Source organism: Thrips palmi, unplaced genomic scaffold (assembly GCF_012932325.1).
Source record: "Thrips palmi isolate BJ-2018 unplaced genomic scaffold, TpBJ-2018v1 HiC_scaffold_1, whole genome shotgun sequence".
Lineage (NCBI taxonomy): Eukaryota > Metazoa > Arthropoda > Insecta > Thysanoptera > Thripidae > Thrips > Thrips palmi.
Window position 1 is genome coordinate 12,735,559 of NW_023144620.1, and position 21,905 is coordinate 12,757,463.

Sequence of the window (21,905 nt, forward strand, 5' to 3'; positions counted from 1 at the left end):
GCGATTTATTACACACATCGATTGTTTGAGTGGCTTGGACACCATTTCTTACAATTCTAGGTCATGAAACTATTTTATACGTGTCTTAATTTACCCCTGCGTAGGCGAATTTTCGTTGTGGAAGTCGTTTGTTATGTTTTGCGTCCATCTCTGTCCCGGCTGGATGTACGTGTTATTGCAATTTTTCGGCAAAGTACCGTCAATTTAAACGTTGCATTGGAATCGAAATTTTATAAGTGATTAAAATGGATCAAAATATACCTGTACAGTAACGAGGTGTCACATATTTAATCTTACCATGTTCACTTTGCGTTTGTGTTAGGGTTATGTTATTGTGCCTGAGACAGCAACAACTAGAGATTTGCTTCCATATCTTCGATTCTGATATCCTTGATTTGTTTGGAACTTAATCCTGATGTTTTGTGTGTGTCCTCCGTATTGTCACTTGCCATTACTCCACTTGTGCTCCGCTATTTTTCTAAGGCCCATGGCTTATTTGATTGTTTTTCAGCTGTTCGTAAGTCATGGGGCCTATGCGCAAGGATGTCCTCGATAAAGCAGCTTGGGCTTGGGTCGACAGCACTGAGCCTGATTCTGTGTTACCAGAACATGTTTTAACAGCTTATCGCATTCAATTGCCTGAATGTCGTCCTGGGACCTGCCGGTAACTATTTAACATTTTTATTTGTTGTGGTACTACAGTTAAAGAGAATTTTTGTGCAGATATTTTTGTATTCATACTAATTGGAGTTTTTCTTTCAGACGCAATTGTCGAGGAAGCCCTCGATGCCTCTCAGGGCTAGGAGAACAGCGATGGAATACAGAACCCAGTGATGAAAGTAATTCAAGCTATGTAGATGATCCAAATATTGACAGAAGAGATTCTGGCTCTTTTATTGGACTTAAAAATTTAGGTGCCACTTGTTATGTGAATAGTCTTCTTCAGTTATGGTTCCACAATCTTGAATTCAGGTATTTTATGTTCAATATTCAATTTTGTTATTTTTAGCTTCCTTCTTACTTTTCCTTCAGCTGTTCAGTTATCAAGACAGAAGGAAACAACTTCTTATTGTTCTTATCTTCCTTTCAGAAAAGCAATATATGAATGGGACCCACTAGAGGATCCTGCTGAAAGAGAAGCACTTGAAGAAGATGAGTCTAAGTTCCCAGTCACTCATGTTGGCCACTTGCAAGTCCTGTTTGCTAATCTACAGTTCAGTGTTCGCCGCTACATAGATCCATCTGATTTTGTCCATTCATTGGGGCTTGATACAAACCAGCAACAGGATGCTCAAGTAATTGTTGTCTCTTCTTTCCAAATCATATCAACTTATCACAACTCCATAAGTCATATTATTTTTTGTATCTTATTTTCAGGAGTTTTCTAAGCTATTTATTTCAATGCTTGAGGATTGCCTGACATCCCAAACTAAACCATCTGTACATGACATGATAAGCAAGAACTTTAGGGGAGAATATCAATATGTCACTAAATGTTCAAAATGTCATACAGAGTCGACAAGACCTTCTAATTTTTATGAACTAGATTTAAGTATTCAGGGTCACAAAACATTAGGTGATTCTTTGGCCGAATTCCTGCATGAAGAAAAGCTTGAGGGAGCTAACAGATACCATTGCGCTGTCTGTGGAGACAAGCAAGATGCCACAAGGTGCATACGTCTTAAATCTCTCCCACCTGTCCTCCACCTGCAGCTTTTGCGGTTTGTCTATGATAGGTAAGGTTTTTTTTTCACCCAATAAACCCTTTGCCTTGGCCTAAATGTCATTGGGCAAGTAGATTTTTGTAACTTGTTATCCAGCTTTAAGATAGATGTGTCATTTATTTTATTCTATTTACAGGAGCAAAGGGCACAAGAAAAAACTAAATTCATTCATACAGTTCCCAGAAGTTCTAGACATGTCTGAATTTCTTGGACTTGCACCAGGGTCTAAGGTCTACAATGTTAGTGCAGTTCTTGTTCACATGGGGTCAAGTGCATACAGTGGACACTATGTTGGTGAGAAAGTCTTTACATTTCCTTTTTTGTAGTCAAAACTGATGACATTGCAAATGAACTATTGCTGCACATACTTCTTTCATCTCAAATTGATTTATGTATATGTGTGTTTCTTGCAGCTCACATCAGGGATAGTGTGACTGGTAACTGGCACAAATATAATGATGAAAGTGTGGAAAATTTGGAAGGAAAAAGACTAACGCTTACGTCTGAAGACGAGGCCTCGGAAGGTTAGTGTCTGTAATTGCATCACCTTTTCAAAGTAGCCTCTTTCAAAAGTTAATTATGATTCATAAAAGATTTTTTTTCTTCAAAACAATAAATAAAAAATCTGTTTAATTTCAGTATCTTCATCTAAAGGTAAAGGTCGTCCTCAGAAGTGTGCCAAAGGATTTGTGTCATCAAAAAATGCATACATGTTGGTCTACACTTTGGCAACTGGTAAAGATGATGTTAATACTCCCCTAAACAATCAGACCTCCCCCAAAGTAAACGGTGTTGAGAGGCATGGCATCAAAAGTAGTGCACTTGAAAATGAAATGAATGCATGGGGACTTGCCAAACGCCTGATAGATAGAGTAAATGAACAAAATCACAAGTTTGAAGAATGGACTACCGAAGAAAATGATAAGAGGGTAAGACTCAGTCTTGCTGTTCATGACAACTCATTTTTAAATTCTATCTACTAAATTCTGCTATGATAAATTGTTTTGTTGTCTGTTGCAGGAAACATATAAAGTTCAAACTCAAATTAATCGAAGTGAGATGCTGCTGCTTTCTGGCAGATTGTGTGTGGACTCTAGCGAAGAATTTGACTTTATTTCTACTGACTGGCTAAGTAAATGTCTCCATGAGGGCTTTGGTGATGACTCCAGAGTGGGGCCCATCAACAACAGCAATGCATTGTGTCCTCATGGCCGTGTTGATCCTTCCCGGATCACAAGTATGAAGGCCATCAGTGTTGGCGCTGTGAGTGTGTGTGTAGTTGATGTTTTCCTGAAAGCTACATCCCTTTATTTACTCTTTCTCTTTTCAACAGGCTGACACTTTGTATAAAAATTTTGGGGGAGGCCCCAGGCTTCAGTATCCTCAAGTCCTTTGCCATGATTGTGTTGTAAATAAATGCACCGAGCTCCGATTAAAGAATAAAATAACTTCAGATGGGAAAGAGATTAGCAATTTATTGAAATATCGAATGGATGAGTAAGTCAAGAACTTTTACCAATGTGTTTTAATTATTTTCTTTATCTTACCTTAAACAGTAACCTGTATGTTGTCTTCATTGTTTTAGGACTGATCCGGGTTATTGGGTTGGTAAAAATACATTGAAAAGTTGGAAGAGTATTGTTTTACGAAAACTCAGACCTTCTTCAAATGCTGATGGTTGGTTACAACTCATTCAATAACAAAATAAGATAACAAGCATTATTTAAGTTGTGAATTATCTTTATGATTTGATTTTCTAGGCGCTTGGAAAGAAGAGTCTGAAAGTAAAGAAGAAAATGATAAAACTGAAAATGATCAAAAAGAAGTGAAGGACCAAAATTCATCAGAGGACGAGGCTTTGGAAGGAACTGATGAATCTAAACCACAAAACTCTAGAAAACGTACTAAGCAACAGTCTAGAGACTCTACAAGAACCCCTCCTCACAAGCGAATTCATCAAGATCTCCCCTCCCAAAATGGTAGTCTTCAAGAAAATGCCGTCTCTTCAAGTCATCATAATGGATTTGAAGATTCATCAGAAAAAAGAAAAGCAGCTCCTGTAGGCAAAGCAACTATGCGAGTGCTTCCATTTACCAAATATTCCAGTGAAGCTGAATCAGACTGTAAAGAAGACAATCCTACTTCTGCAGAAGAAATAAAAGAAGAAAAGAAAGAAGAAGAATTTGCTGATGAGGGTTCCCATACATTAGGATTTAATGATGATGCCATTTGTGACCATGGTAAGTTATAAAAACTTTTTGATGCTTTGAAAGATTAGTCTGAACTATGTCTTTGAAAGTTAGATGAGTAGAGGGCAGAGACTTAATTGTTTCTTTTTTTGTTGTGCAGGAGAATTAAACATAGATGAATCAAGTAGACGTCTTGTCCCTCCTCAAATATGGGCTATATTTTTGAGCTATTTTCCCCATGCGAAGGAATTCCCTAGAAGTTCTCATGTGTGCTGCATTTGTCAGGTAATTTTTTATAATTTTCAGAATTTTTTTGTGAATTTACCTGTATCTTGGAGACATTTTTTTTTCAATCTGTTGACATTGGCGGCATTTTAGGAGAAGGAGCACGAGGGACAAGTTGTGAAAGACACTCATCGCAGGGTGGCTCAGCAGCAGAAAGAACGCCTGAATGACATGTACCTGAACAAGAATCGGCCCAACCTCGATCCAGCCTCCAGGAAGACGAGAGCAATCAATGGCACGATCCAGCCAGTTGAAGGGACAGAGGACTTTTACATCGTGTCTCAGGAGTTTGTCGACCGATGGAGGAACTTCATCGGGTAAGAATATGAATGCAACGGAAAGGGCCACGAGGATCTTGGAGTGCTTTCGCAGCGTGGCCCTTGGGCAGAAGGTCTTCGTATCGGTGGGCCGAGTCGTCCTCCTAGGAGCCTCCCTCCAGTCCCCCTCCCTCACGAGATCGTCCGCTCGCCACATAAATCAATTGGTGCTCGCCCGTCGCGGTATCTGCCACTCTGCCAGCCCAGAATCCAGTAGCCCCCATCCCCCCTCCCCCCTTCAAACCGCACGCTGCGTCGCGTCGTCGCGTCGCGCTCCTTATGAAGGTTTTTGTGCCTTGTGTTTTATGGCGAATGTGACGCATTTCCGAGCCGTGCCGCGAAGGAAGGGAGGAAAGGGGGGAGGGCACATTCCTCCCCTCACGAGTGTGACATTGTGTCGCGCTCCTGGAGCAGTGTCACCCACCGCACAGTGGGCCAGAAGACTGGTGGAGGCGGCCCAAACTCCAGACGCGTTTTGAGCTCCAGAGTCGCTGAACAGGGTTCAAGCAGAACGTGTGACCCCTCCAATGCATTCATCGTTCGGAGAGTAATCCATTGGTGGGGTCGGGGGTCGCACGTTCGGCTCGAGTCCCATTTAGTGACTCTGGCTGAGGCTCAAAACGCGTCTGGCATTTTGACCGCCTCCACCGGTCTTATGGCCCACTGTGCACCGTCACCGTGGTGGTGGTGTCCATGGTGCTGCTGCCAGAGCTGTGCATGGCTTTGGCGGCGGCGGGCCTTCCCTGGTGGTTCATGGGCCGGCCTTGGGCCTAGTGGTCCGGGCGGCGAGGCGGGGCGGGTCGGGGCGGCGGGATTAGAGGCACTTTCCCATTCCCAGTGTCCCCGCTGCGCCCCGCTGTCCTGATAAGGGCGGCATGGGCGGCGCGGCGCTGGATTAGCGGCACTCTGCATGTTGAATGGAACGCGATTACGTGATCCGAGTCCTCGGCCGAGTCCGCGTGCGTGCGTGACCCGCACGGCCGGGCCCCGGCCGTGCTGAGTCCTGGTTCGAACTGAGACCAGGGACCTGGCGTGCCCCAGAGTCCTAGAAATGGGACTGGGGAGTCTCGAGTCTGGCGTGCTGTAGCGTCCGAGAACTATAGGAAGCCTGGCGTGCTCCGGGCTCCTAGAAATGGGACTTGGAGTCGGGCTAGTAGAGTCCCAGAACTAGGGAGTCTGGCGTGCTCCAGGCTCCAAGAACTGGGTCTAGGTATGGGCGTACTGTAGAGTCCTAGAACTGGGAAGTCTGGTGTGCTTCAGGCTCCTAGAACTAGGAGTTGGCGTACTGTACAGTCCTAGAACTGGGAAGTCTGGCGTGCTTCAGGCTCCTAGAACTTGGAGTGGGCGCACTGTAGAGTCGGCGTGCTCCAGGCTCCTAGAACCGGCACTGTGAGTCTGGCGCGTTCCCTGCGTTCCAGGGCGTGCTCCAGGCCGCCAGCTTGCCCACCAAAAAAATTTGAGGCGGTGGCAGGTGTGTTTGGAAGTGCGGGTGCGCGCGGCCGGCCGCGGAGGGGGCCTCCGTGAGCACGGCCCGGCACGGGGAGCATCTGGCTTAGGTCCGGCGCGCTTTTTTCTACTCTTTCCCCGCCGCTGCCATGCGCGGCTTTGTTGTCTGAAGTAAAGAAAATCCGCGAGACGGAGCTTCAAGTCTGGACCGCGGGAGGCCCCTGGTGTGAGAGTGCGCCCGGCGGGCAGGCAACCCAACTGGCACGCTACACTGCCACAACCGGGGGCCCGATTCGCGGACAGTGGACTGTGTGGACAGTGCAGCTGCGGGGCGTGCCCGGGACGTCGCCATGCAGGCCCTGCCGACCAAGTGGACGTTTACGACCGGGTCCAAGTCCTAATGAGGACGTGGGAAGCGCCGATGCAAGTTATGGCGGGGTCAGGCCGGTCGGGCCGGGCCCAGTGCTCCAATGGCAGCACGGCGGCAGCACGGCGGCAGCCAACTCGGGCCTCATTTGCACGCAGCAGGCCGATGCCAGGCGGCGCAGGACGGGACAGTGATGGCCGTTTTCGACCACTCCCACCGCGCCGAGCGCCGAGCCACGTCTCAATCCCCCGTCTGCCATCGCTACTGCCGCACGCTACTACCACGCCAATGCTCCGCTACCATTCCGCCACCATCCCCACACCGTACTGCTCCCAATTCGCTACCATCCCGCCGCCATCCCCACACCGTACTGCTCCCAATTCGCTACCATCCCGCCACCATTCCACATTGTACTCCCGCAGCCCCCTGCAACCCTTGCTAATGGTAGCAGGGTGGCGTGCGGGTCGGCCCCGCCGTGGCCCTGCCGCGCGTGTGTCGGACAAGGACGGAGCGAGGCGGGCGCGGCGGGCTGGCGGCGGGCCGACTCGTCTTATCGCACTGTCTGGTCCTGCTACTTGCACATGAGAAATAGAGCCGTGCGCCTCCCCGGCCCCGCCCCGCCCCGCCCCGCCCCGCCCCGCCCCGCCCCTTTCTCCGTGCGATGGAGTACAGTGCCGTTTGCCCTGTCATTAGCTACGCCCGCCGCAGACCAGGGAGGCCCTGGAGGACGACGACGTCGCCGACGTGTGGAGTGGACCCCGTCAAAGTCCGCGGTGCTTGACTTCTGGCGACCGGTGGCGCGGCCGTCCGTCTTGGGGGTCGGCGGGGCTCTGTCGGGCGCTGCCGCGGCGGTGGCGACAGGTTTACGAGTCGCGTCACCCCTTCGCCGGCAGCTCGGCCTTGCTGGCCGCCCTGGCCGCCCTGGCCGCCCTGGCCGTGCTGGCGGACAGGTGCATCGAGCTGCACGCGCGCCCGCTGCACTGTGCTTGAACCTGCTGCACCTGGCGACGTGGGCGGGGCGGGGCGGGGCGGCTGGCGTTCCTAAATCTCCTCTCCGGAGCGCGGCCGTGGCGTGGCGTGGCGGCTCCCTGTTCCGTCTTCTTCCTCGTCTTTTCCTCGGCCACTTCCTCTCCGTGATGGGGGTGGGGCCGCCGCGCTGCCGGTGCTCCTCGCAGTTACTGGCATTGACAGATGAGTTGAACAGGGCAGACATCTCACTCTATTAGAGGCATCATCAACATTTTCCCTCCATTTTCCACAATTTGGTCGGTCGCCTCCTGGTCTGTCTCTCGGCGGCCGCGTCTCGCCTCCCTCGTCCCTCATGGCTCGCCCCATTTCCCATTTCCCGCGCCGTTTCCCGCCAGAACCCTTCCTTCCGCGGTCCTGCCGAGGTCCTTCCGCGAGGCGTCTCGGCCCCAAGACCACCTTGCGCCGCGCGGGGGTATTTCTTCGGAACACTACCCTACCCTCTTCCCTCCATCTCCATGCCGAGAGCCCACCAACTCCTCATTTCGTTGGTCTCATTTTTAACGAAGTACCTCATTTCAAAGAACTTCGTTTCAAGGTAGACCCAATTCTAAGTACCCCCATTTCAAAGTACCCCCAGTTCAAAGTGCCTCCATTTCGAAGTACCCCCATTTCAAAGCAACCCCGTACCCCCAGTTCAAAGCACCCCCATTTCAAAGTACATACCCCCACTCCAAAGAACCTCCATTTCTTAGTACCCCTGTTCCTAAGTACCACCGGTACAAAGTGCCTCCAATTCAAAGTACCCCAAATTCGAAGCACCTTATTTGCAAGTTCTCACCCCAAATCACTCGCATCCCGGAGTTCCCTACCTCTGCACGCCCCGCACGCGCTGCCGGCGTATACCTCCTACGGCCTGCCTGCCCTGCCCGCCACCCTTGGCTCTGACGGTCGGTCTAACTGAGTCGCCCGGTGGGCTAATCGCGTCCCGTGTTCGGGAGCGGGGCCGCCAGGGCCGCCACGGCCGCGGCGGCCTTCAGCGCCTCCAGGGGGTCCCAGAGGCGCGATCAGATCGCGTCTCCTCGCCGGTCCATCAATCAGACTGCAACCATTAGGACTGGCCTCCCCTTCCCCTGCGCCGTGCCCTGCGCGTGTAAGGCACACGCACACACACGCACCCCGGCCTGGCTGACTCTGTTGATGCGGACACGGGGCGTTTAGGGCCGGCAGGGCGTCCCTGCAGGGCCGTGGTGTCGTGGCGGCAGTGCATCATATTTCACGTATGCAGGTGGTGTAAGCCGCGTGGTCGCCCCGCCGGCAGCGCTAATTCGGCCTCGCATTGCGTATTCCTTTTGCGCGGCCTCGAATTAGACGGCCGGGGGTCGGCTTGTTTAGGACGTGTAGAAAGAATGTCACTTTGTGTGGTGGCCGGGGCGGCGGGGGCGGCGGGGCGGAGGGCGGCCCACAGTGGGCCAGAAGGCTGGTGGGGGCGAACTAAACTCTAGACGCGTTTTGAGCTCCAGAGTCGCTAAACAGGCCCCGAACCGAACGTGTGACCCCACCAATGGATTCCTCGTTCGGAGAGCAATTCTTTGGTGGGGTCACGTTCGGTTCGAGTCCCATTTAGCGACTCTGGAACTCGAAACGCGCCCGGGATTTTGGCCGCCTCCACCGGTCTTCTGGCCCACTGTGCGGCCGCCAGGTCCAGCCAGCGGGCTGATTCCGAAGTCGCCGCCGTGCCTCCCTCTCCCTCGCGCTCGCGGCGCGGCCCGTCGGGGTGCGAGGGAGACGGGGCGAGGGCGCCGCGCCCTGCCGCACTGTGTGCCGGCGTGTCGCGGAATGAAGATGCCAACAGGACACGGCAATTGCTGGAGACACCGCACTGCAAAGCGATGCCGGGGAAAGAGGGACGCGGCGCGGCGGCCCTGGCGGCCCCTGGCCCTTCCGCGGCGGGCCCTTGTACCGTATTAATCAGCTGCGGTCGTTTGTAACGTGTCCAATTAAGAAGGGCCGTCCCTGGAGACGGCGCGGCCAGGAGCGGCCAGGGCGGAGCGGAGCGGGCGGGGAGGCGTAGGAGGACCGTGTGTCCAGGCTGTCCGGGGCCCCGCGCCGCCCCGCGCCCCGCACACTGGATTGGGTCTAACGCGGTGAAAAGGACGACGCCAACAGCCAGAACAGCAACTCAACTTTTATTTGTCTCTTGTGTGTTGGACTGTTGGCTCGGACCGACGCTGCTGCGCGTTGCTGCGGGTCACAGCGCCGTGGGGACGGACGGTGGGCGGACGGGCTGTCAGGCGGACGGACGGACGGACGGACGGACGGACGGACAGACGGACGGACAGACAGACAGACAGACAGACAGACAGACAGACAGACAGACAGTCAGACAGACAGACAGACAGACAGACAGACAGACAGACGCACGGGGGAAGTTCCGCGTCTGCCCGCCAAAGGTAGAGTCGCCCCCTTAGCCGCCCTAAGCTCGCGCACGCTTGCGGCCCCGCCCGGACTTTCTCATCGGAGCGGCTTAGAAAGCGTCAACTTGAGAAAAGTGGCTGTCGCGCTGTCGCCCTGCCTGCCTTCGCCTCGTCGCTCTGTCTCTGTCGCGCTCGCGAGTCTCCCCGTAGGGGTGCGAGAGGGACGGGAAGGCTCTGTGTGTGCGGGGCGCCATGTGCGTGCGGCCGAACAAGCGACATGGTAATCTGGCAGGCCGGCCGGCCGGGATTTGGTCGTCAGCCTCGCCAGTCCAGTTGTTTCGGCTTTCTTGAAACGGCGGTGGGTCGGCGTGTCACAGTGGGCCAGAAGACCGGTGGAGGCGGCCAAAACACTTGAAGCGTTTTGAGTTCCAGAGTCACTAAACTGGAGTCTAACCGAGCGTGTGACCCGAGGGGGAAATCACTCCTAAAACCTGCGACCCGACTATTACGCCTATGACGCTCTATTACGCCTCAAAATATAGCGATTTAGCTGAAAACAGACCAAAAAACCGTAAAATAGATCAAATTTTGAGAATTTCAGCTATTACGCTACTATTACGCACACTATTACGCGTGCTATTACGGATAGAGTGACCCGACTATTACGCGAGTGCTTTCCCCCTCGGTGTGACCCCACCAATGGCTTCCTCTGTCGGAGAGCAATCCGTTCATGGGGTCACACGTTCGGTTCGAGTTTCATTTGGCGACTCTAAAGCCCAAAATGTGTCTAGAATGTTGGCCGGCTCTGCCGGTTTTCAGGCCCACTGTGCGTGTCCGGGGAGGCTCAGCTTGCTGGGCTAGGCAAGTGGCGAGGCGGAGCGGTAGCGCCTGCGAGGTAGGCACCCCGCCGCACCCCGCTGCTCGCCGACGCCACCGACGGCCTACCCAGCCCGGCGCGCTGGCGGGCTTGCTTCGACTCGACTTCGGCCGCCTCGCCGGCCTGTCTGATGGCTGCCAGATGGCCCCTTGGTCGGGTGCGGCGAGTAGCGCGGTCCTCCTCTGTGTCCGGGAGGGACTGCAGTGCGCAGTGGCCCTGCCTGCTGGCCCTGCCGGGACAGCCGGGACGCTTGGCAGTGTTTCTGGGTCACAGCCGCGTCGCGCCTTCGGGCCTCCGCTTGCCTCCGCTTGCCTTCGCTTGCCTTCGCTTGCCGCGCGCCCTTTTTACGGCTGCAGATCCGTCTCGGGGCCGGCCCGGCCCGGCCCGGCCCGGCCTGCTTGATGAATAGACTGATTTGATTAGAACGGAGAAGCTGCTGCAGTGTGTACACCGAGGGGGTAACCACTCGCGTAATACCCTGTACACAAAAACCGTGTAATACGCGTAATACACGTGATCGTAATACCATTTTTGGGTCAAATGTGCCAAATTTGGGCATTTTAGGGCCGTAATACACGTGTAATACACCCGTAATACAGCGTAATACCGAGTAGTCTGTACACGATTTCTTGAAGTGTTTACCCCCTCGGTGTACACTGGCACTTTTTCTGCCGCTGCCCCGCGCTTTTCCCATCGTTTTTCCCGGCTTTCCCGGCGCCGTTGTGATGGAAATGCCGAATGCTCGCCGCGCGCCCCTTCGCTAATGACCGCCCGACGGACCGCCCTCTTCCCAGGCGCCGTCATGCAGGCCGTGGGGCTGGCCCTATCTTATCCGCGCGCCAAGCCCGTGTGGGGCGGCCTGCGGCCCGCGGCCCGCGGCCCGGACTGTCAACACAGTTCCGGGGCGACGCGTTTCCGAAAGGCCGAAAGGGCGCTCCTGCCGAGTCACTGCGCGGTGCCTTCTCATCGCCCGCGGGGCGGGGCGGAGCGGGGCACAGTGGGCCAGAAGACCGGCGGAGGCGGACAAAACTCTAGACGCGTTTTGAGCTCCAGAGTCGCTAAATAGGACTCGAACCGAACGTGTGACCCCACCAATGGATTGCTCTCCGAACGAGGAATCCATTGGTGGGGTCACACGTTCGGTTCGAGGCCTGTTTAGCGACTCTGGAGCTGAAAACGCGTCTAGAGTTTTGTCCGCCTCCGGCCCACTGTGCGGCGCGGAGCGGGGCGGAGCGGGGACGACACCCCGGCGCTAATTCCGTCGGGCTTCAAGTAGAGTACCGACGAGAAGGTGCTGCGTGTTGTCTGGAGGATGCTCTTCCTCCTCTCGGACGGCCAGGTCGTCGCCGTGCTCGCCGTGCTCACCGTGCTCGCGGTGTAGTGGTCCATCTCCACGTCATCAATCTTCGCGCGCCGCGTGCCGCCACCGCGGCGGCGCTAGTTGCAGCGCAGTTTGCGTGTAGTTTCGGGCGGGACTGCAAAGTCATGCAGTGTTGTGCGTGTGTGATGTTGTTGTTGTTGCTGCGGCTAATAGTGCGGGTGTTGTTTGCCACAGGCGTCGCAGCGAACCGCCCCTCGGCCTCCTGAACGAGCCCCTGCTCTGCCAGCACATGCGGCTGCTGTACAACCCCGCCAGCCTGGAGGACAGTCTCAAGAGGTGAGTGCTTGCCCGCCGATACGGTTTTTGTTTTGTTGTTCATCGACCGTTTCATAAAGTTCCTTTTGAAATTCGTCGCTGAAATTTGGTCTGACCTTGCTTTTGCGGTGGGTAGCACCTCCCCAGCTTTGGCTTTGGGGGCACCGCGGCGTGGCGGTGGAGCGCCGCCGGAGAGGACCCAAGCAGTTCACGGCGCCGATGCTCATTTAACTTTAAAATGAGTTAAATTGATTAGAGTGCCATTCATCTAGCCTTAATTAGCGGACCAGCCGATACATTGTTCGCTGATTAACGTCCCTACACTGTGTGCGATTGGCTCGCCTCACTTCTCTCTCTTTCTTTTTTTCTTTCTCCGTTTCCCCGGCGACGTTTTTATTAGTGAAGTCGCGCGATCGCGCGGGGCAGGGCGCTGCCTTGGCGCTGCCTTGGCGCTGCCGGGGCAGTTGGGTCCGAAAAGTGCAGTGGAGCGTGGCGTCGCGGCGACGGGTGTTGTGGCTGCCCGTCGAGCAGTCCGTCCCGTCCCACAGTGGGCCAGAAGAACGGTGTAGGCGCGGACAAAATTCTGGACGCGTTTTGAGCTCTCGAGTCGCTAAATGGGACTCGAACCGAACGTGTGACCCCACCAATGGATTGCTCTCTGAACGAGGAATCCATTGGTGGGGTCACACGTTCGAATTGAGTCCTGCTTGGCGACTCTGGAACTCTAAACGCGTCTATAGTTCTGGCCGCCTCCACCGGTCTTCTGGCCCACTGTGCGTCCGCCGCCTGCTGCCCGCTGCCCCGGCGGAGGCGCTGGCGTGGCGTCGTCTGGTAGCAGCGAGGCAGCGGAGCAGCGTGGAAGGAATTTGCCACTTAACCGAGTTTAACGACTGGCCGCGCAACGATCGTCGATATACTCTAAATTGACTTTCCTTGGGCGTTCCAGCGCAGCCAGCGCGCCAGCCGGCCGGCCTGCAGTAGCACTGCCAGTGCCGTCCTCCTCCTCCTCCCCCTCCTCCTCCTCCTCCTCCTCCTCCTCCTCCTCCTCCTCCTCCTCTTCCTCCTCTTCCTCCTCTTCCTCCTCTTCCTCCTCTTCCTCCTCTTCCTCCTCTTCCTCCTCTTCCTCCTCTTCCTCCTCTTCCTCCTCTTCCTCCTCTTCCTCCTCTTCCTCCTCTTCCTCCTCTTCCTCCTCTTCCTCCTCTTCCTCCTCTTCCTCCTCTTCCTCCTCTTCCTCCTCTTCCTCCTCTTCCTCCTCTTCCTCCTCTTCCTCCTCTTCCTCCTCTTCCTCCTCTTCCTCCTCTTCCTCCTCTTCCTCCTCCTCCTCCTCCTCCTCCTCCTCCTCCTCCTCCTCCTTCTCCTCCTCTTCCTCCTCTTCCTCCTCTTCCTCCTCTTCTTCCTCCTCCTCCTCCTCCTCCTCCTCTTCCTCCTCTTCCTCCTCTTCCTCCTCCTCCTCCTCCTCCTCCTCCTCCTCCTCCTCCTCCTCTTCCTCGTCGTCGACGTCGTCCTTTTTGTCGGCCTCGCTCGCCTCGAGCGCCTCACCCCGCCTCGGCCCGGCCTTGGCCGGAAGTGGATTCGAATGAATTGGGCGGTGCTTCGAGTGTCGCGGCGTCGCCGACGTCGCGCACCTGGAGTACCCGGTGTTTGCACTGGCCGGCGCTCCGCCGCTCCGCCGCTGCAGAACAATGCACGCGCACCGCGGCCTCGGAGCGCCCTCCCCCGCCCCCCCTCCCCTCCCGACGGGCCTTGATTGCTTTGTGACACTGAGCAGCTCTTCCTTTATGCAAATATGCCTGGCTGTTTAAATAACCACCCGGGCTCTTTTTTCCTCGGCGCGCTGTGTTTTCCTTGCCGCCCCGCGCCGCCCCGCTCGGCCTGGCCTAGAGCCTGGCCCTGGCGGTCGAGCCGAGGGACGGCCAAGTGGTGCGGCCCCTTTTTGTCCTTGTGCAGCACTCGCGTCGTCCGGCGAATGCTTTTTAAAACATCCCTTTTCGTGTCGGCGGCGTGGCCAGGGCGCGGGGCGCTAGGCCAGGCCCCGCCGCCGGGGGTCGCGGGGCCCTCTTTCTTTTGAACCGCCTAATGGTGTCGCTCCTTCCCGATCTGCTTGCACGTCCCCGACGAGTCATCCTCCTTTTGGGATGAACGGGCTGCGGCGGTGGCCAAGGCACAGTGGGCCAGAAGACCGGCGGAGGCGGCCAAAATTCTTGACGCGTTTTGAGCTCCAGAGTCGCTAAACAGGACTCGAACCGAACGTGTGACCCCACCAATGGATTCCTCGTTCGAAGAGCAATCCATTGTTGGGGTCACACGTTCGGTTCGAGTCCCATTTAGCGACTCTGGAGCTCAAAACGCGCCCGGGATTTTGGCCGGCCCCACCGATCTTCTGGTCCACTGTGCTGGGGCATGCCCGAGGGCGTCGCGACCCCGATGGGGTTGTCTGCTAGCGTGTGTGTGAAATCAGGGGGCTCGGCTTGGCCCAAGGCTTGGCCGGCAGCGTCTTGGCAGGGGTCGGTATGCTGAGAATGCAAGTCTGTTGCGACTTGGAAGCACACTGGCGTTGCCGCTGCGGCTATCTGCTGCTCGGCGACTTGCTTCGCTTTGCCGGCGGAAGATGTGATAAATTCGCAGCATTCCAGTGGCGTGGCGGCGCTGCGTGTTGCTTGTTTTGGCGGTTCTTCGCGCGCGCCCGTCGCGCCCTCTGGTGGTTGTCACCCCTTATCTTGTCCCCTCCCCTCGCCCTCTTTTCGCGTGCCTTCTTTCTTTCTTCCTCCTCCCCCCCCCCCCTCTCCCCCGCCGCCACCGCCTAGTGGCCACCGCCGGGCTGCTGCGATGAAGCTGCCTGCCTTTGTGGGCCTCACTTGTGTGGTGACATTTAATAACAGATTAACGCCGCTGTGTGTGGGTGGGTGTGTGTGTTTGCGCGTGGCGGGCCGGAGGGGTTGCTTTGCTGTTTGGCCGATGATTTGCATACCGCAGATGGCTGGGCGCGCCACGGCACGCCACGCCACGACTGCGAGAAATAAGAAGAGACGAGGCAGGCGATGATTGTTGTCATCATTTGGCCATCAATTGTGTCGCCGGCAGGGCGCCACGGCGCAACGGCTTGCCGCGCCGCCTGAAAATTAGCGCCGCCACGCGTGCCGCTTGCCTCGGGCCTCGTCAGCACGTCGACGACGGCGGCCCGCTTGTGTCATGCCCCGGACTGCCTCGGACGGCCGACAGAAGTTTTCAGAGGAAATCAGATTTTTACCTAAAACCATAACCATAGTTTGTTACCGAAAACCAGATTGTTGCCAACAACAATCATATTTTTACTTTCCGTGTTCGTTCGTCGTCGTCGTCGTCGTCGTCGTCGTCGTTGTTGTTGTTGTTGTTGTTCTTATCTTGTTGTTGTTGTTGTTGTTATCTTGTTGTTGTTCTTATCTTGTTGTTTTTCTTATCTTGTTGTTGTTCTTATTGTTATTGTGACTGCCCTAACGTGGAGTGGCGTGTTTATGTGCCTCAGGCTCGTGCTCGTGTGGCCGTCCGAGTGGGAGGCGCTGCAGTCGTTCTACTCGGTGGACCACCAGCTCTCCGGCTCCAGAGACCTGCTCACCGGCGACGTCACCTTCAGCCCAGGTAAGCAGGTCGCCGTCGTGGCGGTCCCGGGTTCGACCGATCCTCACCGGGGGCCGTTCAGTGAATCCGATCGCCTTTTTTGACCGCGCGAACGCGGAGAGTCCTTCCAGCGTGGCGACGCCGCCGGAAGGGGCGACACTCGAGGGGTGAATGACTCAGCGTTCTGGTGTACACATGAGTACATGAGTAAGGGTGAGTACACTCTCATTCCAGGAACGTGATATCACGTTTGAGCATTGTGTCACATTCGTTTGGGTGTGAATTGGCCGAAAATCAGCTCGTTCACATTCAAACGAACGTGACACAATGCTCAAACGAACGTGACACTTTGTCACGTTCGTTTCAACGTGATGTCACGTTCCTGGAATGAGAGTGTACACCTGAAAAAACTCATAAATTTCACAATTTTAAACGCTTTAAGACTTTATTTAGAGTTTCAGACAACACGCAACACCAAATCTTACTTAAAACTAGCAAATTTAGCCAAATTTTAACTTGTGACTACACTGAGTACGGGCATGTTTGTACATATGAGTACACTAGTGATTCACCCCTCACTGCTCGGCGCGGCGTGCGCGGCGTCGCCGATCGGGCCGCGTGTTCGACAAATCGACACGATCGGCGACCCGCCGTGACTGGGCCGCGTGACCGACCGGCCGCGGGATCCGATCAATCGCCCGCATCAACACGTGTTGATCGGTTCGACTACCGGCCCGCGGCACGGCCGGGGCGGGCCGGGGCGGGCCGGGGCGGGCCGAGGCGAGGCGCCGGGGTGGGAGCGGCCCAGCTGACGGCCCGAGGGCGCGCTTGGCCGCGCCGTGTTTCCCCGCTGCTCCCGTTTTGCGAATTCGCCTCGCGGGTCCGCGCACAAAAACCGGCGCGCCCGTGTCCGCCGCCGCCCGGCCGAGCGCGCCGTGGCGGGATGGCATTAATTGAATTGAATTTGCATGCCGCCGCGCTGCCGCCGCGTTGCTGCCTCGCCGCGCTCGCCGCCGCGCTGCTCGTCGTGGTTGTGATAACCGCGCGCGTCACGGGGCTCATCAAATGGCCATCGCCGTCGCCACCTTTTTGCAGTCCGTTGATAATTGATTCGTGTGAAAGCTGATGCCCTCCGCGTGCCTCGCCTCGCCCCTCCGCCGCGCCGCCACGCCGCCACGCCGCCACGCCGCCGCCTTGGTGGTGGTGGCGGTCGCGTTGTTGTTCGGCCACAAACGGCGCCGGGGTGGCCGGGGTTGGCTCCCGAATCTCGGCCAGCGGATCTGCCGACAGTCAAAGCCAAAAAGCGTTTGGCGCGCCGGGTTCGGGGGGCTTCGGGGGGTTTCGGGGGCGGCGGCGAGGGCGGCGCACCACGCCGACGTCGCGAATCCTTTTGCCCCGTATCGAGACGCTGCGCGCGGCGCGGTGCTTGGCCCGACACAATAAAAGGACGACGACGAGGAGGCGAACGAGGCCCTAAAGAGCCCTCGCCGCGCCCCGGCCGTCCCGACCGTCCCGGGGCCCATCTAACTTGGTTCGCCGCGCCGCCTCGCTGCTCCTCGCTCGGCCCGCCTCTGTTATAAACAAATTGCAGGGGTCGTCGCCGATCGTCTGGTGGCGGAGCGCGGAGCGGAGCGCCACGGCCCCTCGGAGAGGCCCCCGCCGAACTCGCAGTGCCCTGCGTGCTGCGGCAAGCGCTGCAACAATTAGTCGCTGAATAGGTGGTTGCATTTGGCCGTCAGTGGCTTGACGGCGAGGGTGAGACACCGGCTGCGCGGTGGCACCGCCGAGTTAGTCGTGTTTTGGCCGTCGGCGGCGTGCTCCAGGTGGCCGGGCAGCGGGCTGTCCGCTGGAGTCCGCTGGAGTCCGGCCTCCAGTCCAGCGCGCTGCCCGACTGTAAAGTAGCCGTGGCGGGGCGGGGCGGGGTGTTGCAGGAGCACATGTGCGGACCAAAGACTTATCAAAGTTTAGCGAGGCTCCGTTGGCACCCCGGCCGCGTCGTCCCCTGAGGGAAGGATATATGAAACATGGCGCGCCACGTGTGCGGGGCGGAACGCGGGGCGCGGCGCGGCGCGGCGAGGCTGCGGCCGGCGGCATTTAATGTTTGATGCGTTTCTAAGCGGCGTGCGCGCGGCGCGCCTGGGCCCCGCCCCCGCCCCGTTCCGAGTTCCGAGCCCCAGCCCCGCTCGCTGTGTTGTGTTGTGTGCCCGCGTCGTCTGCTCTGCCGCCGCACAGCGGGTGTGCCGTGTTGATGGCAGGGCTCCAAAAGGCCGGCCGGGCCGGGCACGCCACCGGAAGGCGAAGCAGGGCGCAGCAGCGCGCAGCAGGGCGGGAAGGAGCCCCGCAGACGCCGTCGATAAACTTAGTTCGACCTCAAGAGGCGGAGCGCGGCGCGCAAGGCGGGGCAGCGGCCCGGCGGCCCCGGCCCGTGTCCGGACAAGGGCGCCGCCCTTGGCTTTGCGCGGCCCGGGGTGTCGCCCAGCCCGACCCGGACGGCGCGGACGCCGTGAATCGCAATAGAGCGCTGCCGGCCGGGCCGTGCGTCTTGCAATCGCAATCCGTAAACAATTAGGCAGCGCGCAGCCCCGCAGCCCCCTGGCGGACTTGGCCTCCTCGGGCGGCGCCCAGCGCGCCCAGCGCGCACAGCGGACTTGTATGAGTTATGGCCAGCGTCTTGATTGTGCTTAATGGAGTGCAGCCGAGTGGACAGGGGACCTCGACTCGGGGGAGCGAAGGAGCGCCGCCGACCGCGGCGCCCACCAGGACTCCGGACCCCCCGGCGACTCCCGCCCTCGCCAAGACGCTGGGACACTGGACCATGCCGCCGCCATGCCGCCGCGCGCCTTGCCAAGATCACGCACCTGAACGGAGCGGCGACGCTGGCGCTGCCGTCGACGGGGAGGGTGCGGCGCGTGCCTGGGGCCGCCTGCCGCCTCGGGCCTCTGCTTGATCCCCGCGCAAACAGAAGTCGTTCCCCGATAAGCTCTGTGCGCCCCGACGCAACAGGCGCACGGGGATCTTGACGGAGGCGCGCGTGGCGGGCGATCCGGGGCCGACCAGGACGGCGCCCCTCGGACCCCAAGGCCCGCGTCTCCGTGGCGTGCATATGCAAAGAGCGGCCACTGCGCAGCCGCGCCACCCCCCAAAAACAGGGCCACCTTACAAGATTGCAATGGCCAGATTTGGCTGCCGCTGGCTGCCGCTGGCCCGGCCAACGACGAGGGATTTCAATCTGGGATTAATCTGCTGGGAAGGGAAGGGGGCGGCGGTGGGGCGCGGCGCAAGAAGCGCAGTCAAGCAGATGTCCGCTCGGCCGCCGCGGGCACGGCGGGCGCGGCGGGGGCGGTCGCGCTTTTTAAAACACACCTGTGAGGGCGACGCGGGCGGGTTGGGTTGGGCGGGTCAATGGCTCGGTCAAGGGCTGGCCGAGCTGCGCTTCCACTTCCCTCGAGATTTATTCGCAACCGTTTGGCGCTATGCATGCACTGTGTTGCATTTGATGGCAAGTGTCGCGGAGGCATGTTTGTGTGTGTGTGTGTAGGTGTGTGTGTGTGTGTGTGTGTGTGTGTGTGTGTGTGTGTGTCGCCGGCCGCTCCCTCCGAGGAGACGTATGGCGCCGCGGCGCTAACATTCCAGGCGGCGCCTCAAGTCGAAGACAAGACGCCGCGCAAATGAGACGAATCTCCTCGCCGCCGCCGAGGCCGCCGAGGCTGAGGAGGGCGCCGCCGTCGCCGCCGTCGGCGTGGGGAAGGCCGCCGGCCCCGGCGGGGTGCATTGTTGGCCCTGTGTTTTATCTCCATGTGTGGGACGGAGACGGGGGCACCGGCTGCGGCGCGCTGCGACGCCTCGCCGGCCTCGCCCTGCTTGCTTTATTAAGCACTGTAAATTATCGCCGAGGCGATTGTCTTGCGCAGCGACGCCGCCGCAAGGGAAGGGGTGGGGGAGCGCCAGGGGTGCCCGCTCTACCCCTTCCCCGCCACGCCGCGCCACTCCGCGTCCTCTCGTCCACTCGTCCCGCCACTCCGCCCTGCACGCTGAACCCGGTCCTGCTGCCGCGCCTAGCCGCGCCTTGTAATGGGCTTAGATTGCGCGATGCACGTGCCCGACGTGCCCCATCCGAGGTGCCGCGCCCTGGCCCGCCTCGCCCCGCCCCGCCCCGCCCCGCCCAACCCCGCGCGGTGGAGCTGGCTGGGAGATTGCAAGTCAACTTGGTGTAATTAAGTTTGCATTCCTGTGACCGTCGTCGACACCGTGCTCGACGCCGTCCTCGTCGCCGCCCCTATGTCCCGGCAGCGCCTCCGGAAGGGCTCCAAGCTGCTCGCATGTGGTGTCCACACGTGAATATGGGTAACGCCGCCCGATTCCCGAGTATTATTCATTCGATTCGGAAGAGGCCTCTGCGATTCAGATATCGGGGGTGGCTGTCGCTGGCTTCGCAGCCGTGCCCCACCGCCCACCGCAGTGGGTCAGAAGACCGGTGGAGGCGGCCAAAACTCTAGACGCGTTTCGAGCTCCATAGTCGCTAACCAGGGCTCGAACCAAACGTGTGACTCAATCAATAGATTCTTCTGTCGGAGATCAATCCTGGTGGAGTCACGCGTTTGGTTTGGGTCCCATACAAGCGACTCTGGAGCTCAAAACGCGTCTGGATTTTGACCGCCTCCACCGGTCATCTGGCCCACTGTGCGCCGCCGCCGCCACCACGACGGCCCCGCCAGCCACTGTTACTGACTACACCACTGGCCGAGATGGCCCGCTTTTGCCCCGCCTGTACATTAATAATGAAATTGAATATTAATCAAAACGGCGGTCCGGGCGGCCGGTCCAGGGCGTCGTGGCGTGTGATATGCCGGGCCATTCCTCCTAATTACTGGCAAGCCGGGCGAGCCAGCGGAGCAGCGAGGCCCAGGGTGCAAGTCGCGGTCCAGCCCGGGGCGCCGGGCCGCCACCCCCGCGGCCTAGGCAACCGCTTCTGATGCGTGTGGCGTTGACGCCGCCGTCTGGATCTGCTTCTCTCCCTTTCCCCCTTCCCCTTCTCCCGCTCGTAGAGTTTGGCGTCCTTTATCATGCCTTTCCCCTCCCCCCTCCCCCTCCCCCCGTCGGTCGGGTCCGGTCCGGCCCGGCCGCTCGCTCGCCTAGGCTTGACCCCTTGCTCCCCAAGATTTATAGTTTATTCCATAATGCGTTTGGTTGTAGCCAAGTAGGAGTGGACCCCCGCCCCGCGTCTTTGCTGCCGCCACCGCGATTTCTCATACTTGCCCCGCCTCCTCCCTCTCCCCTTGCGGCCTGCTCTTCGAATCTGCTGTGTCCAGCTGGAGCGTGTGCGTGCGTGCGTGTGTGCGCGTGTGCGTTAGCAAGCGTAGTACCTTTCCCTCTTTAACGTTCACGCTTCCTCTCGGTGGCCAGAGCTGTCCAGGACCGCTGTCCTGGCTGTCCTCGCCGTGCGCCTCGACCGCTGTCCTCGTGGCCAAAACTCCAGATGCCTTTTGAGCACTAGAGTCGCTAAATGGGACTCGAACCGAACGTGACCCCATTGGATTGCTCTCCGAACGAAGGAATCCAAAACGCGTCTAGAATTGTGGCCGTGTCCCTCCACCGGTCCTCTGGCCCACTGTGCGCTCCATGCCATCGGCAAGCCGATTCCGAACCGAACGGCGTTTCGACGCCCTGTCTCTCTCGCACCCGCACACGGGCGGCGAGGCCCCGGGAGTGCGAGAGCGCGCCCCGCCCGCTCAAGGCCCCCGCCGGTATTTGAACCCGGGCCGCCGGATTGGTGCTCGCCGCTCTGGCGGCGGCACGCGGCATCACGGAGCCGCTTCTTACGGCGGCCGCCCTTTCACGCCGCGCCGCCGCCGCGCAGTGGAGTGGAAGCTCTCCCATGGTGCCAATTAATTAATTTGTAGCGGGATGGTGATGCGCGCCGAGGAAATGAAGTGCGTGCGGCACGAGGTGCACGAGGCGGGCCGCGCGGGGGACGCGTCCGCGGCGCGGTCATGCTGGCCGTCGTGCTGGCCGTCGTGCTGGCCGTCGTGCTGGCCGTCGTGCTGGCCGTCGTGCTGGCCGTCGTGCTGGCCGTCGTGCTGGCCGTCG

General features: G+C 58.3%; 1 protein-coding gene across 2 annotated transcripts in view; it reads left to right on the plus strand.

Moving 5' to 3' along the window:
• Nucleotides 1–21,905, plus strand: part of LOC117640949 (ubiquitin carboxyl-terminal hydrolase 48-like) — a 46,177-nt gene that overhangs the window by 104 nt on the left and 24,168 nt on the right. The window contains exons 1-16 of one of the 2 annotated variants that reach the window (XM_034378118.1): nucleotides 21–165; nucleotides 512–664; nucleotides 763–972; nucleotides 1,091–1,295; nucleotides 1,378–1,736; nucleotides 1,861–2,018; nucleotides 2,138–2,248; nucleotides 2,364–2,653; nucleotides 2,745–2,987; nucleotides 3,058–3,221; nucleotides 3,310–3,401; nucleotides 3,485–3,964; nucleotides 4,074–4,198; nucleotides 4,292–4,515; nucleotides 12,144–12,245; nucleotides 15,727–15,839. In XM_034378118.1, coding sequence (XP_034234009.1) covers nucleotides 525–664; nucleotides 763–972; nucleotides 1,091–1,295; nucleotides 1,378–1,736; nucleotides 1,861–2,018; nucleotides 2,138–2,248; nucleotides 2,364–2,653; nucleotides 2,745–2,987; nucleotides 3,058–3,221; nucleotides 3,310–3,401; nucleotides 3,485–3,964; nucleotides 4,074–4,198; nucleotides 4,292–4,515; nucleotides 12,144–12,245; nucleotides 15,727–15,839 — 3,016 coding nt within the window. In that variant the 5' untranslated portion in view covers nucleotides 21–165; nucleotides 512–524. Of the gene's footprint in view, nucleotides 1–20; nucleotides 166–511; nucleotides 665–762; nucleotides 973–1,090; nucleotides 1,296–1,377; nucleotides 1,737–1,860; nucleotides 2,019–2,137; nucleotides 2,249–2,363; nucleotides 2,654–2,744; nucleotides 2,988–3,057; nucleotides 3,222–3,309; nucleotides 3,402–3,484; nucleotides 3,965–4,073; nucleotides 4,199–4,291; nucleotides 4,516–12,143; nucleotides 12,246–15,726; nucleotides 15,840–21,905 lie in introns of those variants that run through there. The other variant, XM_034378039.1, reaches the window with a different exon arrangement.